The sequence below is a fragment of the Austrofundulus limnaeus genome, unplaced genomic scaffold, assembly GCF_001266775.1.
Source record: "Austrofundulus limnaeus strain Quisiro unplaced genomic scaffold, Austrofundulus_limnaeus-1.0 Scaffold32, whole genome shotgun sequence".
Classification (NCBI taxonomy): Eukaryota; Metazoa; Chordata; class Actinopteri; order Cyprinodontiformes; family Rivulidae; genus Austrofundulus; species Austrofundulus limnaeus.
Window position 1 is genome coordinate 1384632 of NW_013952434.1, and position 17364 is coordinate 1401995.

Genomic DNA, 17364 nt, shown 5'->3' on the forward strand with positions numbered 1-17364 from the left:
AAAATTTGKTTGTTATTCATGCCATCACCAGCAGAAGGCGTGCATTAAACCCCTACAGTGTGTGGTGCGTTCGATTTCAGTACCGGTGAATCATTTTTACTGCTGTGGCTCTTGTCCGTAACAGCTCCGCTCATGTGAGCTGTGTAGAAGGCGTACTCGAACACACCGGAAGTACTCCAAGTTGCCCCCTAAACAATCCCGCAAACCATTGCGCGCAGATCGTCGCTCTAACTACTACTGCTAGCTATAAGCTCCGCTGATTTAGCTGTTTTGAGAGCTAAGTTCACGTAAAAAATAAAAATGCTTTCGGACAACCTTGAAACGCCGTACGAGGAGGAGGATGAATATATTGAATGCGTGGTAAGAAGGGCAACATTACTTAACGTGGATCTATTGAAGTTGGTGAATGGTTTAATGGTTAGCTAACCTAGCTTAGCCCATTTTTTAGTGGTCGTCATGAAACCATTTTTTCATTCAGTTCGACTATTTTTATTGCATCTTCGACTATTTTTATTGGACTAGTGGACTAGTTAAATGAAGCAGTGTGTACTAAAGTTACGACACTCGGAACACTAGGCGATTAGACACGATTTAGCTAATTTAGGCTGTGCGTAGGTCATTACCTGGCATTTAAACTAATGTGCAAATGGTATATTTAAATGATCAATCGGTACAAAGCAGTGAATGCTCTTTGATTTGTGTTGTAGGCAAAGAGTAGTAAATCAATATATGTCAAGAAATGTATTGTGGTTATTTTGTTAATCTATGCTATACAAATAAAGTGCTATACAAATAAAGTTTTGATTGATTGATTAGTAGATGCTGAAAGTATGGTTAAAAAAACACCACAAATGCCCAAATTGTCAGGGGCTCGGAAGAAGAAAAAAATGTTTTATTTTTAAACATTAGTGTATTGCATTATGAAACTATTAACTCTGACTGATTTTTCTTCTTTTTTAAATTTAAGGTGTGTGAAAAATCCCTAAGAGGTACCTCCCTGTACAAGATACACCTGACCACACCAGCACATCTAAAGGTACGCAGCACAAATTACTAACGTTGCGAACAGTGCAGTCTCTGAAAGTTGCATTGAATGGCAACAAAAGCCAAACCAATACCAGAAGTCAAATCTGTGGTGAGAAAAAAGTCATCATGAACAATTAGAAGAGGGAAAATAACACAATCAAATATTTTTTTTTTTCAGTTCTGTAATCTGTTCATTTTTCGAAGAAGAACTCTTAATTTCTTGTTTAATTTAAGTTGGACCAATTTTGATGGTTGTCACCGGACAAACAGCCACCACTTGTTTTTTATAGGACACAAAGTAGTACTTCAAAACACTTGGGTTTGGATACAGGTCTCCAGCTTGAGCAGTGGTGAGATGTTTTACCGCATTACCTCAAGAATTCAGCATTTGTAGCCCTTTTATGCTATGTAACTGCAAACACAAGTCGCTTTATAGGCCAGCTCTGGCTGTTTATAAATCACCAATTGAGCCTGTCATGTCTTGTGGAGATTTACACTTAAATTAAAACTGTATTTATACTCATCAAGAAGTGAAGAAATGTGTTCTTGCTGACAAAGTTGCATGACGATAACGTCATTTTCTTCTAGTGTTAACTCCAAGGACTTGCTCTGTGTACAATGTCTGAGCAGGACTTTTTTTTTCCACAGGTGTATGTGTCAAGTATTCTGTGACTGATCTGAATGTTGTCRTGGGCGTGTTTGTTTATGCAGTAAAGCAGCTGAACAACTCATTTAGCTTCAACTGCTTTGCTTCCAGCACAACAGGAGGAGGAGAAAATACAGCCATCTTTACAAATGTTCTAATAAAACTTATGAAGATAGTCAAATGGCAAGGAACCCTAGGAAGGAGAGCACAATACATGTAAATGGACTGTATTTATGTAGCGCCTTTCTATCCATCCGGGACACTCAAAACGCTTCACACTACAGACATTCACCCATGCACACACACATTCACACACTGATGATGGCAAACCACAATTGTAGCCACAGCTGCCCTGGGGCGCACTGACAGAAGCGAGGCTGCCATACACAGGTGCCACCGGACCCTCTGACCACCATCAGTAGGCAAGGCGGGTAAGGTGTCTCACCCAAGGACACAACGACTGAGTCGACTGGACGGGGATCGAACCGGCGACCTTCCGGTTCCAGGACGACTCCCCYAACCACGTATATAACTGTGCACAGAAAAGTCCTTCTGTCGGAAACGGTGGCAATCTCTTTGTGACAAATTTGCAAAGACCAAACTGCTGATGAGGTGGAGACCCTGGAGGGAAGAAACCCATTTTTGTGCTGTACACTGCTTTACAGTGGCTGGACATACAACCCCGTGAGGTCACCACCAACACATGCTTCACAAGTCGAGGTAAGCAATGGTGCTCATCAGCAAATCTGTTCACCTGAGAGAATGAGGAACAGAGGCCTCTGTTTCTCATAGAGTATGGAATGTCTAATCAGAGAAGAACATCTCACAACTGTGTCAGCAAGAACAGACTTCTTCACGTCTTGCAGAGTAGGAAGAAGCCTGGACCATACGAACTGTGACGTCTGGACAATTCTCTCATTCTAAATCCTGCCTTCAGCTGGTCAGGGACTATCTGTCAAATCACAACTTTGAGCCACCAAGCCAGCTTACCTTTACACATACTGGTCATCTCAGCTCTTCCATCACCTCACTTTGCAGCTTAGAGGCGTACCAGTGGTGGGTTGACTTCAACCTTCCATACTGCCTCAGACCCAAGAGGGCCAGGGATTTTTTTTTCCATTTCCTCAGCCGTGCTTACAATAAATGAGTGTTCTACAACACAGTCCAACATGAGAAAAGCTTTCTTAATCACTTCTTAGACAATTTCCTCGAAGAATCACAGTAAGTTTTTCTCCTACAAGATGTGTCAACATCTTTAGGTAAGGCTGGCATACTTAACCCATGTTTTCTTCATTTTTGTRGACAAACAAATGCGGTTTGTTTTTCTCCAGTGAAGTCTGAAGTAATTTCTTTCAAGAGGATGCATTCCTCAGCTAATCTTGGGTTTGTCTTGGTTCACATTAGTTATGCCAAGCCACAAGGACAGACTCAGTGCTAGACTTCGTTTTTTTTTTTTTTTTTTTTTTTTTTGCACACTGTCTGCATACCGCATACTTAAATGAAAACACANTTGGGTTTGTCTTGGTTCACATTAGTTATGCCAAGCCACAAGCAACAGATAAGTTGGTGTCTTTGCCTTTTTTTTTTTTTTTTTTTTGATTCTGCACTGTCTGCATACCGCATACTTAAATGAAAACACACCCTGACTTGGTGCTACATCATCTCTGGTCAGTATAAAAGAGTAAATGTATCGATGACCATATTAGGACACATTTTTTTGCAGAGGTACTTCTTGATCTTTGTACAGAAAAGGCTACAAATGCAGATGTTCCACTTAAGATTTCTGTGAGTATGTGAAAGCCTGCTATGGTTTACATAAAGTAGTATCATCAGTGTGCCCAAGACCCTGTAAGTACCCCTGTTAGATTTGGTTCAACTTCAGATTGATCACCTGCATGTGAATTGAAGCAAATACAAATTAAAGACCTTCTTCTGTGCTTTCCACACTAAACTGATGTCTAGGCCAGGTGAGTATAACGGGGCCCAATAATACTTGGTGAGATCAAGTACCTCTATTGCAGCTCACATGATTTATTTACCTGTTTTTTTAAAAAAAATGTATTTGAAAAGAAACATATGTTTCATCTCATTTTTTTTTGTTTGTAGTGGAAATTAACTACATGTGTCCTGTTTGTTCATCACAGTCTTAATTTCTAACGCTCTGCTTTCATTCCTGGCAGAGAGAGAATTGCCTTGTCGCTGAGGGTAAGTAAACTTCATCTTTAAGTAAATCCTTAAATTGAACTACTTGTGAGACAACGGTGAATCCATTGTTCTGGTTCCTGGGTTTCCAGGACATTATTTTAGACCCACACAACCTATTTTTGTCCACAATGAAATGCCGTTTTGTCAAAACAGTCCTTTTGATTTGTTGTTTCTGAAATAATCCACATGGAAACACTAAAAACAACCTAAAACCTTGTAGCTACATTAGGCCTGTGTGTTGCTGTAAGAACAATTTAAACTGAAAATATGACTACTTCTTTAAGTCAGTTGTACTTAAAAAAGTCAAGTTTTGGCAAAAGCTACTCTGAACATTTATCCTCTAGAATTTATTTTCAGGAACTGTGAACTTAACTTTTTGCTTGTCTAAAACTTTGAAAAAGCAAAGTTTGAAAATGGTGGCACACAATGACACAGCGGCCACTGCTGTTCAGGAATGAGTTCAAGGTTAGGTTTGGTTCATATTTTTGTGTCTATGCACTACAATATGGCCAAGAGCTTTCGGTAGACATTGGGAGAAGCCTCCAGCAGTGTGTGGAGGACTGGAGACATCCTGTTGTTGATGTCTGAGCTACTGTATTGTATATACACTACAGGGAACTGCAGCCAACTGTCAGAATCAGATGTACCGATGCGAGGTGCTGGGAGCCACAACCTGGGCATCAAGGCTGTAATGGTTTTTACTAACCTGCACCGAACAACTACGTCATCACTTTTTCCTGCAACTGTCCATCCATTTGCTGTTCAGATGGATTATTGACATCATGTGGCATTATTTGGTGTCCCACCACCTCCTTGTTTCTCAGTCAGAAAAAGGTGGACTGTTCTCTGCTTGTTGGAGGAGAGATGCTGCCTCAGGTGGAGGACTTTCAGTATCTTGGCGTTTTGTTCACAAATTAGGGACGAATGGGGCATGAAATCGTCAGACGGATTGGTACATCTTGCGTAGTATTGCGTACTCTGTGCCTGACCATCACCAGCAGGCAACGTGGGGGAAGGGTCTTACCCAGGGACACATCGACTAAGACGGACAAAGCAGKGTTCCAACCGGCAACCCACTGCCAATGGCCACAGCTGCCCCATTGGAAGGTGAATCTCTTTGTTAATCCCTATGTCTACGCTTCTCCCCTCTCCTATGGTCACAAACTCTGGGTAGTGACTGACAAAACAAAGAAGGAAAAAAAAGACTTTTCTCTGCAGCGTAGCTGGATTCATAGAGATAAGACGAGAAGTTCAGTTATCCTGGAGAGACTCAGAGTAGAGCTCCATGTCAAGAGGAGCCAGTTGAGGTGGTTCATATAACTGGTAAGGATGCTCCCTAGATGCCTCCTTAAGGAGGTTTTTACCAGGCATATCCAACTGGGAGGAGACTGGGTGGAGACCTAGGACATGCTTGGGACACTACATCTCAGTGGTGTYTTGGAGTCCTCCCAGAAGAGATGGCTGTGAAGAGAGTCTGGGCTGACCTGACACTGGAAGATTCAGAAGATAACTGATCGATTTCCTTTTTCAGTTAAAGGCAAACAAATGCAGCATGAAGTAAGAGGCTTCTGTGGTTTTTGTTTTTAACTTAATTCTGTCTTCATAGCAACATCTCTGATTAGCTGTCCTGCTGAACAGATTGGAGTCTTTTTCCATCCAGACCGAGAAGCAGAAACCGTCCACACAACACCAGTGTCCCAGATCCTTCTAAGTTTAGCCATGATACAGTGATGGAAGAGGAGTTGAAATGCTGGGATCTCGGCTACTTCAATCCGTTTTACCTGGTGTTTCAGTGCTGCTCATGGGTAGTGCATGAATAGCTGCAATGGAGATTGTGCGTGTTATCTGCACAGATTGCTGAAACTAGTGGGATCCCTCTTCTGGATGGCCTTAAGAAGATGTGACTGTTTCTGCAGACCCTTGCAAATCTTGATTGATCTCCTGGAATCTGAAGAAGGAAATTGCTTCATCAAATTAAATTAGACAAACACGATTTTGTTTCAATATGTATTTATGAAACTACAAAGTATTTGTAGTTTGTAAATCCATCATAAAAAATCCATTTCACTAATGAGATTTTCCTGGTGATGAACAAAGCCGTGAAGTGGAGGCCAACAAAAAAGAAGACATTGCCATTTTTGCAATGTTTTGACCCACGGCCGTATTGTAGTTGAGCATTACATACTGTTCATAAAGGAAGAACCAAACCACTAAGTCAGACAGCCCAACCGAAAAAGAAACTTTACTGGACTTCCAAAAAATGAATCCATTTCCCCCTTCTCTAATCTTTAAACCGTAACTGTCAATTACGGTTGGACACACTTTTTTTCTTTTAAATTTGATGGAGTGACTTCTTCCAGGTAGTAGATTAAACAACACGAGATTTAACTAAAATACAACCTTTAAAACCATTTTACTACCAATAAAGGGAATGAGACTCTAATGCAGGGCTATTCAACTAAATTGCTCCGGGGGCCACAGTTACTGCCGGTCAACAGCTGAGGGGCCGAACATCCAGCAATTAAAGTTATTATGTAAATAAACCAAGTATTACAAAGATCTGTTACCTTTGAATTAGTTTATTTTGCTGCATTTAATCACGAATACAACATACAGAACCCTGTAAAAGTAGTGATAATTACACATTATCAAAAACAAAAAGAACACATTATGCCTCCTATTAATTGACACAAATAATATTTTGACATCTCTGACTTGCCAAATTTTTAAACCAATTTTATTTTCACTTTCATTATTTTATCTTCAACTGCTTGTAGGTAGTTTTAACTGTCTTCATTGTTTATAGAAATGTTTTTTACCAGCTTCTAGCCAAGATTCTGATGTTTCTGTAGATACCAAACATTTCTATGTTTAACTAAAAGAACTTAAAGTAATTAAAGTAGAAAACCAGGGCTTTGGGCTTAAGAGATGAATAAACCAATATGCTGGCCGAACTTTGGTCACTTGTGAGCCGGATGTTGAATAGCCCTGCTCTAATGACTTCTACTCCCACCCACATTACGGAGTTGGTTACAGATAATTAGCTTACAAAAAAGGTACAGTATTTAACATTGAAAAAGCTGTACATTTCATCTATCTGAATGAAGATTGATTTGAAACAAATGTGATATTTGCGTTCTTTGTAAACTTTATTTTAATTTTTGGGCACATTGAAGACATCACCACAGAAATGGCCGAACAGCTCCTGTGCACGTTTTCTAAACTGTGCTATGAAGAGATATTCTATTTTACATCAGAATTTCTGCTCCTTTAACAAAACAAACATACAGTGGGGAAAATAAGTATTTAGTCAGTCACCAATTGTGCAAGTTCTCCCACTTAAAAAGATGAGAGAGGCCTGTAATTGACATCATAGGTAGACCTCAACTATGAGAAACAAAATGTGAAAAAAAATTTGAGAAAATAATTTTGTCTGACTTTTAAAGAATTTTTTTGCAAATAATGGTGGAAAATAAGTATTTGGTCAATAACAAAAGTTCATCTCAATACTTTGTTGTATATCCTTTGTTGGCAATGACAGAGGTCAAACGTTTTCTGTAAGTCTTCCCAAGGTTGGCACACACTGTTGCTGGTATGTTGGCCCATTCCTCCATGCAGATCTCCTCTAGAGCAGTTATGTTTTGGGGCTGTCGACGGGCAACACGGACTTTCAACTCCCAAAGGTTTTCGATGGGTTTGAGATCGGGAGACTGGCTAGGCCACTCCAGGACTTTGAAATGTTTCTTACGAAGCCACTCCTTTGTTGCCCTGGCAGTGTGCTTGGGATCATTGTCATGCTGAAAAACCCAGCCACGTTTCATCTTCATTGCCCTTGCTGTGCTGATGGAAGGAGGTTTGCACCCAAAATCTCACAATACATGGCCCCATTCATTCTTTCATGTACACGGACCAGTCGTCCTGGTCCCTTTGCAGAGAAACAGCCCCAAAGCATGATGTTGCCACCCCCATGCTTCACAGTTGGTATGGTGTTCTTTGGATGCAACTCCGCATTCACTTTCCTCCAAACACGACGAGTTGTGTTTTTACCAAATAGTTCTACTTTGGTTTCATCTGACCAYATGACATTCTCCCAATACTCTTCCGGAACATCCAAATGCTCTCTAGCAAACTTCAGAGGTGCCTGGATATGGACTGGCTTAAGCAGGGGGACACGTCTGGCACTGCAAGATCTGAGTCCCTGGCGTCGTAGTGTGTTGCTGATGGTAGCCTTTGTAACATTGGTCCCAGCTTTCTGCAGGTCATTCACTAGATCCCCCCTTGTGGTTCTGGGATTTTTCCTCACCGTTCTTGTGATCATTTTGACCCCACGGGCTGAGATCTTGCGTGGAGCCCCAGATCGAGGGAGATTGTTGTGGTCTTTTATGTCTTCCATTTTCTGATTATCGCTCCCACAGTAGATTTCTTCACACCAAGCTGCTTGCCTATTGCAGATTCAGTCTTCCCAGCCTGGTGCAGGTCTACAATTCGGTTTCTGGTGTCCTCCGACAGCTCTTTCGTCTTCACCATAGTGGAGTTTGGAGTGTGACTGTTTGAGGTTGTGGGCAGGTGTTTTTTATACTGTTAACGACTTCAAACAGGTGCCATTAATACAGGTAATGAGTGGGGGAAAGAGGAGCCTCTTAAAAAAGAAGTTACAGGTCTGTGACAGCCAGAAATCTTGCTTGTTTGTAGGTGACCAAATACTTATTTTCCACCATTATTTGCAACAAAATTCTTTAAAAGTCAGACAAAATGATTTTCTCAAAAAAAATTTTCACATTTTGTCTCTCATAGTTGAGGTCTACCTATGATGTCAATTACAGGCCTCTCTCATCTTTTTAAGTGGGAGAACTTGCACAATTGGTGACTGACTAAATACTTATTTTCCCCACTGTATATAGCCAAAATTGACACCCGTTGTTTGTTTCAACGAAGGTACTTTCCTTCAACACCTTCAGTCTATCCCGCCATGATTTTGGGAGACAAAACAAAACAACCTAAAGACAGTTAAAGTGCCTGTGACGTGCATATTCTTCAAATACATAAAGTCAAAGTAAACATCTTTATATTTAAGAAAGTTGGAATAATACATATGATTTAACCCATTTTGTCCCATAACTGGCATATTTTCTTTTGAACTTGGCTCAGCCAAAGTGAAACAGGAAGTGACATCAAAGGGGAACTCTTTAACAAAGAAAACTCTCTGGTCTTTGTTTATTAAAACAATATTATTTGAACTCTGACTCTTCATCTCTCTGGTAGTGACTCAAAATAAACTAAAGAAACATCAGATTCCTCTTTACAGTCTGGGTTGTTGTTAGCCATTTTAGCAAAACTCTGTTCACATGCAGACATTCCCCTTTGACATCACTTCCTGTAACTTTACAGGCAAATATCTGAACAACTGTTCATCTCAGCTACATGATATTTATTTGCAATATTTTATCAATGTCCCCTTTCTAAAAACGCATTCGGATGTATTACAAAAATTTGATGTCACAGGCACTTTAAAGATGTGCAAAACTACTTTGTACCACTACCAACATTTTTCTTTGTACTATTTCAGTCACTAATGCCATTTGTTCTTTTCAGGGAAGGCTATACGACAACACATTGTACCCAAGTTTAAGGACATTGTGGAGTATCTGGAATATTTGAATCTTGATGAACCTATAATTGGTAAATACTTTTGTTTTATGCATTTGACAGTCGACATTGCATTCTATATAATTTAATTTTTTCCCCTCAATTTTGCCTTAGGTTTAAATTTTTTTGAAGAGGTGCCATCGTTTGAGCCACAACTTGGCCCCAAGTACAATTGCAGGTTATGCAATCAGGCTGGAGTCATCGTGGAAATGATCTGCCATGTGATTGGACGAAAACATCGTCAGAAATATGTGGTAAAGCACTGTGAATGTTCTTGTTTTGACTATCAGTTTAGATTTTTACTGAGTCTATAAAGCATTTGTATTTTTGTAGGAGGTTGAACGGCCAGACTTGGTCACCTGGGATCATCTAACTGCAAAAACCCAAGTTGGGAAAAGCATTCGAGCCAAAGCTGAGATCGTTGAGAGACAGGATGGACGAGGAACTCCAAAGGTAAGAGATGCAGATTATTAGACATGTTGAGTATTATGAAATATATGGTATCACAATAATATTTCTTGTAAATTTTCTTGTTTGCGTTTATGTTTCAGCTGCTCTTAAGAAAAAAAGTGGTTGAGGGAAGTTTAAACATCACAAGAGGTATAAACAATTCTGTATTTGAAAATGTCAAAGTACAAAGGAATTAGGGATGATCTAAGATGTTTGTGTCTGTCTTATATTTTGCACAGTAAATGAAATGACTATATATATTTTCCCCACAGTTCCTCCAAACCAGAGACAGAAAAGAAACCAAAACATCCCAGAAAATGCCCACTATGGTGCACCATCACTCTTACCTGATCTTGATTACAAAGAAAAAAAGAAGCTTTCAGGTTTTCAGGAAAATCCCAAGTTTTATCCAGATGAACCTCCCATGAAAAAATGGTTTGGAGGAGGAGACGCAGCCAGTCATAATCGTTTGGAAGAGAAACCAGGAAGGTCAGACTACAGAGAAGGTTTTGATTACCGAAAGGAGTTCAGGAATCCTGATGTTTATGATCCATTTGAAAACGAATATGGTGAAAAACCACAAAGCAGTTGGATGCCTGGGCCACACAACGTTCCGAGGTATGGCTATGGAGAGCAGATGCCTCATGGCCAAGCTCAGGATTCAAATTATTACCCAGCAGGAGCTCCTCCATTGAAAAGACCTTATCCAGAAAGAGATGCTCTAGAGGAGTTCTACTCTGAAGAAGTGCGGCGCGGCCAAGTCCGCTCTCATGGATATCAGCCCTCCTCTCAGATGATGTACCCTGAAGGCGATGAACAGATGCGCTTCATGGACGGGTCACTTCCACACAACAACATGGCAGGAGCAAAAAGGCAAGGATCCAGTGAACCAGAGATCAAGAGGAGGAGCTTATCTTCATCTCTGGATACCGATCGATCGCATGAGCAAAGGCTAATCAAAGAATATCACCACGAAATGAGAGATCAATATCAAGAGAAGGCATTTGACAATGCTGGGCCTAACCGACCCCCTTCAGGTCAGAGACACGTGGAGGTTTTCAGTCCCGCGTCAAATATACCAGAGCCTTTCAGGCGTTTCTTGAAAGGTGGAGAAAAGGACGAGAGAAAGAATAAACGAAGAAGCCGCTTCTCTGACGCCTCGCCAGAGGAAGTGAAAAAGGCAAAGGAGACGTGAGTGAAAACTGAAGGAATGGTCTCCCAGAAAACTGCCTGGCTGATGTTTTCAAGTGTTTTGTGACAGACTGCTAACTTTTTATTTCTCCTTAAGGTTCAGAGATGAATATGCACCTCCTTATGCTCAAACTGGCATGGATTCCAGACCAGGTGGGAGACCACTAAGACCTGAAACCCAGTCAACACAATATTTAGATCACTACACAGGATTACAGGTAAATAATAGTAAAATTATACATCTTAGTTTATATCCTATCATTTTTACATGTGCGTTTTACCTGTTTTTATGATGACTTCCTGAATTTTCTTTCCCTTTTCTCAAGAGTCCACATTTTAGTGAAAGCTACAGCAGGGGAGGCCCTGAGTCTGGTGATGTGTTTGACATGCTGGTAAGATTATAACTAACAGTTTGTGGTATTCATAGCAATCAGTGTTGCACAGCATTATGTGTACTTTTTTTAAATTTTAGAAACATGTTCAAATTGAGAACGCAGAAGAGGCTAATTTCCTGAAGAGCAAACTCTCCAGTATTTTGGAAGAATTCAAAAACAAAAAAATGGAGAAAGCTGCGGTATGTGGTAAACACGTACATAAAAAACCATATAGATTTTTGAATAATTTCTTACAAACACTGTGATGATCTTAACAAAGCATCAAAATGAATGACATGTTGTTGTTGTAGTACGACAGCCAAAGTCAAGCAGGAGGCTCCACAAATTACGGTGACTCAGTTCCACATCCGAGAGACAATTCTGACCACAGACGATCGGAGGATCCCAATTTCAGTCATAGGAGAGGTTGGGAGCAGCATGATTATATGCCTGAGGAGCGTCAGCAGGAGTACAACCATCCTGCTCAAATGGACTCCAGCAGAGGCCGTTATGAAGGTATGATAATTTATATTATTGATTGGGCAWTGAGTCAGCAAAACCACATTGATGGCCTTTATATGATTTATAACAGTTGTACACCATAGTTCACAAAAGTGGACAGATGCTATTTAAATCAAACAGTTTGAGCATATAATAGTTTCTAGTAAAAGTGCCTCAAGTTTCAACCAGAAATCTAGTTCATCTACAACAGTACTTCTGGAACAGTTTTTTCTCCTTTATCTTTTTACTCTCTCTACCCTTATGGAAACCTATTTTCTGAAGATGCAGTTGTAGCATTTTTAGACATCAATACTCCGAATACTTAGATTATCATAAATAAACTGCTCAAACCTGAGTTTGACATCAATTGAACCAGTGAGGTCTGTGTGTGTGTGTGTGTGTGTGTTGTTCAGGGGAATTGTTCATGGTGGTTCAATTGGTAGAGCTGTTGTCTCTCAGCAAGAAGGTTGCTGGATCATGTCCTGGCCCATGTACGCTTGGGTTTTCTCAGAGTACTCCCGTTTTCTCTCACAGATCAAAAGCATGAATGTTATGCTACTTACACACCGACTGCGTTTTGAGYAGCAAAAATGCACCCAACGCCTCAAGTTGGACACTCTACGTTCAGATCGGGACAGAGACTAGACGCACGTCTGAAGAGGGAGGAGCGTCTTGGTTTTTTTCCGGTCTGTCTTTGATGCTGGATGAAATAAAGGTAAAATAAATAAAATGGCTTTGCTTTATTTGCTAAAGAGCAAGCGAACGTTGCGCACACCAGATAATAAACTCACCAGATAATTTAGAGGCGGTTTGTTTGGTTAGTTTCACCACTCCAGGAGCTGTGAGCTGACCGACATTTTTTTTTGTCCCGAGCTCAGCGAGCTGCTGACCACATCGGTGCTGATATCTCCAGCCAGAACACCAACTGCAGACTGTCTATTTCAGCTAAAGAGCTCCTGTCCGTCTGTTTCGGTTTAGTGGGCAACATTCAGRAAACCGTCATGTGGAAAAACGAGTCTCTGATTGGTTGACGCTGCGCGTCGAGCAGCAAAAGTTCAGATTTTTGAACTCCAGCGTCGGCTGCTTTGGACGCACCGCATGCACGGAAAACACTTTTCCGCTACCTTCCGCTTCCTTGCCCGCCATGCTAAACAGACTTGCGCTGCGAGACCCCTAGAGGCACGTCCACCATAGACTTTGCATGTAAATCGGCTGCTCCTGCAGCTCAAAACGCGTTCGGTGTGAACGTAGCGTTAGGCTAATTGGCAACTCTAACTAATCCCTGGTTGTGAGTGGGAAAGAGAACCATTGTTTGTCTCCTTTGACTCTATGTGGTCTGTGCTGGGCCTGCGACCTGTCTAGGGTGTACACCAGTGTTTCCCAAAGTGGGGTCCCGAAACATCAAGGTGGGGTCCTGAAAAGATTTTCTGAATTAATTACATTTTTGCCCTAGTTGTTACAAAGGAGTGAGGTTAGTGTATTTAAAATGGATAAATGTGTATAAAAATATTGTTTCTATGCCCATGTTTTGTTGACCTGATACAAATGTTTATCATCCAAACATAGTTGGGGGCACAGGTCTCTGCTGCTGTTATTTTGTGGGTCAAAAGCTGAAAGCTTTGGGAACCACTGCACTTTGGTTCCCAAAGTTGGGCTTGGGACCCAATTATGGGTCATGAAGCACCTTGGATAATCTCCAGAAATCAATTTAAAGGGTAATAAAATAATTGCTGATGTAATATTTTCCCTATAATTATTACAAAAACACAAAATAAGTAAAAATAAGTATTTATATTTGTGTACAAGCTGTTTAGATTGTCAAAAAGCCTGTGTTTTTAGGGTTATTAACAAAGTTCGTGTACTCAGACCAGTAATATTTGGGGTCACAAGTTTTTGCCATGGATATTTTGTGGGTCAGAAGATCAAAAGTTTGGGAACCACTGGTGTACACCACCCMTCCTCGCGCAGTGACTACTGGACATGAGCATCACTGACCCTTATGACCCTGAAAGGAAGAAGCAGGTTAAAATGATAGATGGATGGAAATTGTTCTGCTCTTCAAACTGCAAGCACTCCCCGTCCTGTTCAAAAACCAGATGACTTTCAGCAAAGACATTTACTCTTGGTTGACAAATATAACAATGGTACCTGTTCCCAAAGATTTCTGTCTGAGCAACAGTTGATCATGTGCATTTCATCCGAAGCTCTTGGCTGCTACTTACTTTCTTCATGTGAACTTAGCCTCACACAACTTCTGCATTTTGTCTCATAATAGTTTTTGTCCCTGCAGTGAGCAAGAATTAAACATGATAATAGATGAAATGCCTAAACAGACAGAAATGATCAGTGAAAGTTCACAGAACTGCTGAAAAACAAATGAAACATGAACAGCCCATTTACGGGACATTTTTGAAATACATAGGGCCGACCTGTTGTAGCCTAAGCTGAACTCATCTTTTCTSTTATCAGGGTGAACTTATATTAGCTACGGACTTGCGTCATCAAATGCATCAAGAGAAACTAATGCAGAAGTAATTGTTTTTAGATTTCGCCTTTTTTTTTTTTTTGCCAAAGATGGATGAATTCTCACGATGGGTTTTAATTATGTTTTTAAAAGCTCTGCTGCCACAGCGGAGATTATGCACCACTTCTGCCAGAGTTTTGAAGTCAGAAATAGAGGAGGGATCAGACGTTGGCAAGACTTTCTGACTGTGGAAATCCTGTGGTTTGTTTTCCTTCTACGGCAGGAGTGTTCTGATCRACATGCTCAGTAGCTCAAGATGTTATTAGGCCAATGATGCCTTCATGTTCTGAAGAAAATCATATTTTGTAGGTTTATTCATTCCACAATGTAGTTTGTGTCATAGTGAAAAGAAGTTACACTGAGACTGATCCTACAGAAGTTTCTAAAAGAACCTTAAAAGACCTCGGTGGGATCAGAGATGAGCTGATATTGGAGTTTCTAGATGAATAGATGGGCTGTGGGTGCTGTAAAATATAGAACATTGTTGGGATCTTTGTGTTATAATCTTATGAAAGGAGCAGCTATAAATGGTAAATGTTCAGCACCTAAAGTACGTATGCAGGGCCCTTTAACCTTGTTTTAGGTCATTCATTCATTCATTCATTCATTCATTCAGTCCTTACGTGTTTATCTAACGTATTTTTCCTGAGATTCTCTTTTAAAATTGATAACAATAGAGAAGCTACTTTGAACTGTGTGTTTATAAATGTACTGTAAAACTTTAAGATTAATTTGGTTGCTAACAATAATCATCAATTTTATTTTATTTATTTATTTTTATTTTTTAGATGAACCATCTTTTTATCCCGAGAGGTTTCAAGAATCCATGCACCCTCAAGACTTCCAGCCTGCAGAGGGAGAGTTCTTCGACCCGCACTCCTCTGCACCTCCTCACCAAATGGAGCAGGACAGCAGGGCGCAAAGAGACGCTCGCTACTCCAATAATCTGGACAAGATCACCTCTGCCCTCCTGGAACTCGTGGCAAGAAAATAATTATTCGCAAAAAAATCTGGATGTTCTGTGATATGAAAGTACAAATTCAAAAGATTTTTTTTTGAAGTATGAAAGAACTAAATCGTTTACATTTGTTGGGTTGTTTTAGCTGACTTGCTTAATTTGTGTAATTGTGTAGATTTATTATTTTTTAATGCTCATGTCTGTGTTCATGCTAGCAATGTTAAATGCATGTCTATTGCAGTTCAAACTTTTTGTAGAAATCATTCTTTGCAAAAATTGTAATTTTGTGTTTGCTGTATTGTGTGTATTTACTTTTTATTGCAGACAATTGTCAATTTGTTTTAATTTAGGATAAACATGCTGAATTTCAGGTGTATACTGTGCAGGACATGCTTAGTGAAATCAATCTAAAAATAATTTGTACTTTGTTTATAGAACTTTGACTAAACAACTTTAAGATGTGGCCATTGTTGAAAGATGACGTTCAAAATGTCAGGTTATGTGAATGTCCATAGTTAGCAAGTTATTCAATAAATTTTGTTTTTGATTCACTAGCTAAAAAGATGAGTATGACCTTATTGTATCAACTTAAACCAAAATTAAAAATTAACTGTTACATTATTAAATGACACAAAATTCTTGTTAGATCATTTCAAAACATTTTTGTTCAGGCACAGTTCAAGAAAATATGTAATTTTTCATCATGATACATGTTTTTTGTCACTTCAGTAGAAAACAAAACTAAATATTAGTTTATTTAGCTTATGTATTTCTTCATCATCAGTGACCTTTTTTAAGTGAAGAGAAAATAGAGACAGAAAAACCGAGAGAAGTAATTAMAAAGATAGAAAGATTGAAATAGCGATTAGAAGTATATTAAATATACRCCAACAAAACAGRACCACACACCCAACATCTGTCCGCTCACCTGAAAAATAAATGGATAAAATACATGGAGGGCGTATGTGAAAGTATACACATACCCATACATATATAAAGATATACATACATACATACATGCCTACACTCATAAACCCATGAATCATGGGTTTTACTGTTATGAATGATAAAAAAGATTATGGATTAGTGAGTATATGTATGTATATATGTATGTGTGTGTATATGTTTTATTGTGTCTTGTAAGCCCATGTGGGCTGGGCACCTGTTAGGGTGCATGACACGTGAAAATTTTTTTTATTAATACTTATTACAGAAATCACTGTTTTGCACATTTTTAAAGGTGGGTAATTATGTAAAATTGACTCTTTGAGCTTTATATCATGTTATAATGTCATTCCCTTTTCAAAAACATACCCAGAGTGTTCCACTGATCAGCAGGTACCATAGAGTAGTTAGTTTTCCTCTTGGAGTAAATGTGACAACAACGGATCATGGCTATATGCAGCGAAAACTTAGCTATAAAAGCTCACACTCGCGTTTGTAGTCGACATTTCAAATCAGAGGATGTTCAAGAGCTTGCGTCAGGAATGGGAAGGCAGAGATTAAAGAAGGTAGCTGTACAATTACCCCCTTCACTGCCAAGACCCGAGAGAGCATAAGACCACCTCCAGAAGACAGCGAGGAGGAAGCTAGCACAACAGCTGGTGTATAGACTAGACATTCAGATCACGATTATGCCACTACTCCAGACTCTGCATTTGTGGATTTWGTGCTGGAGGTAAATGTTATTATCCAGTTAGAAATCTGCCAACTGAGGGAACTGTCTGAGTGCCTGTCGCTGAGGCAGCGATTCAGCATTCATCGTTTTTTTCTGCTTCTGACAAGAACTTTAGATTTGTCACATGGTAGGTGTGTGTGTGTGTGTGTGTGTGTGTGTGTGTGT

At 39.8% G+C, this 17364-nt stretch overlaps 1 protein-coding gene across 2 annotated transcripts; it reads left to right on the forward strand.

Moving 5' to 3' along the window:
- The first annotated feature begins 210 nt into the window (after window positions 1-210).
- Window positions 211-16147, forward strand: si:ch211-13c6.2 (uncharacterized). 2 transcript variants are annotated; one of them, XR_001310042.1, is made up of 14 exons: window positions 211-360; window positions 968-1036; window positions 3853-3877; window positions 9470-9556; window positions 9638-9777; window positions 9857-9976; window positions 10075-10123; window positions 10246-11164; window positions 11262-11382; window positions 11491-11556; window positions 11637-11738; window positions 11850-12054; window positions 12574-12754; window positions 15352-15439. XR_001310042.1 is itself a non-coding variant. In XM_014005751.1 (13 exons), exons 1-13 carry the CDS (start codon window positions 301-303, stop codon window positions 15555-15557), a joined length of 2169 nt encoding a protein of 722 aa, XP_013861205.1. In that variant the 5' UTR covers window positions 216-300; the 3' UTR covers window positions 15558-16147. The 2 variants fall into 2 exon arrangements, 1 of the variants encoding a protein (XP_013861205.1); XM_014005751.1 differs by lacking the exon at window positions 12574-12754 and having other exon boundaries at window positions 216-360; window positions 15352-16147.
- Window positions 16148-17364: the final 1217 nt, after the last annotated feature.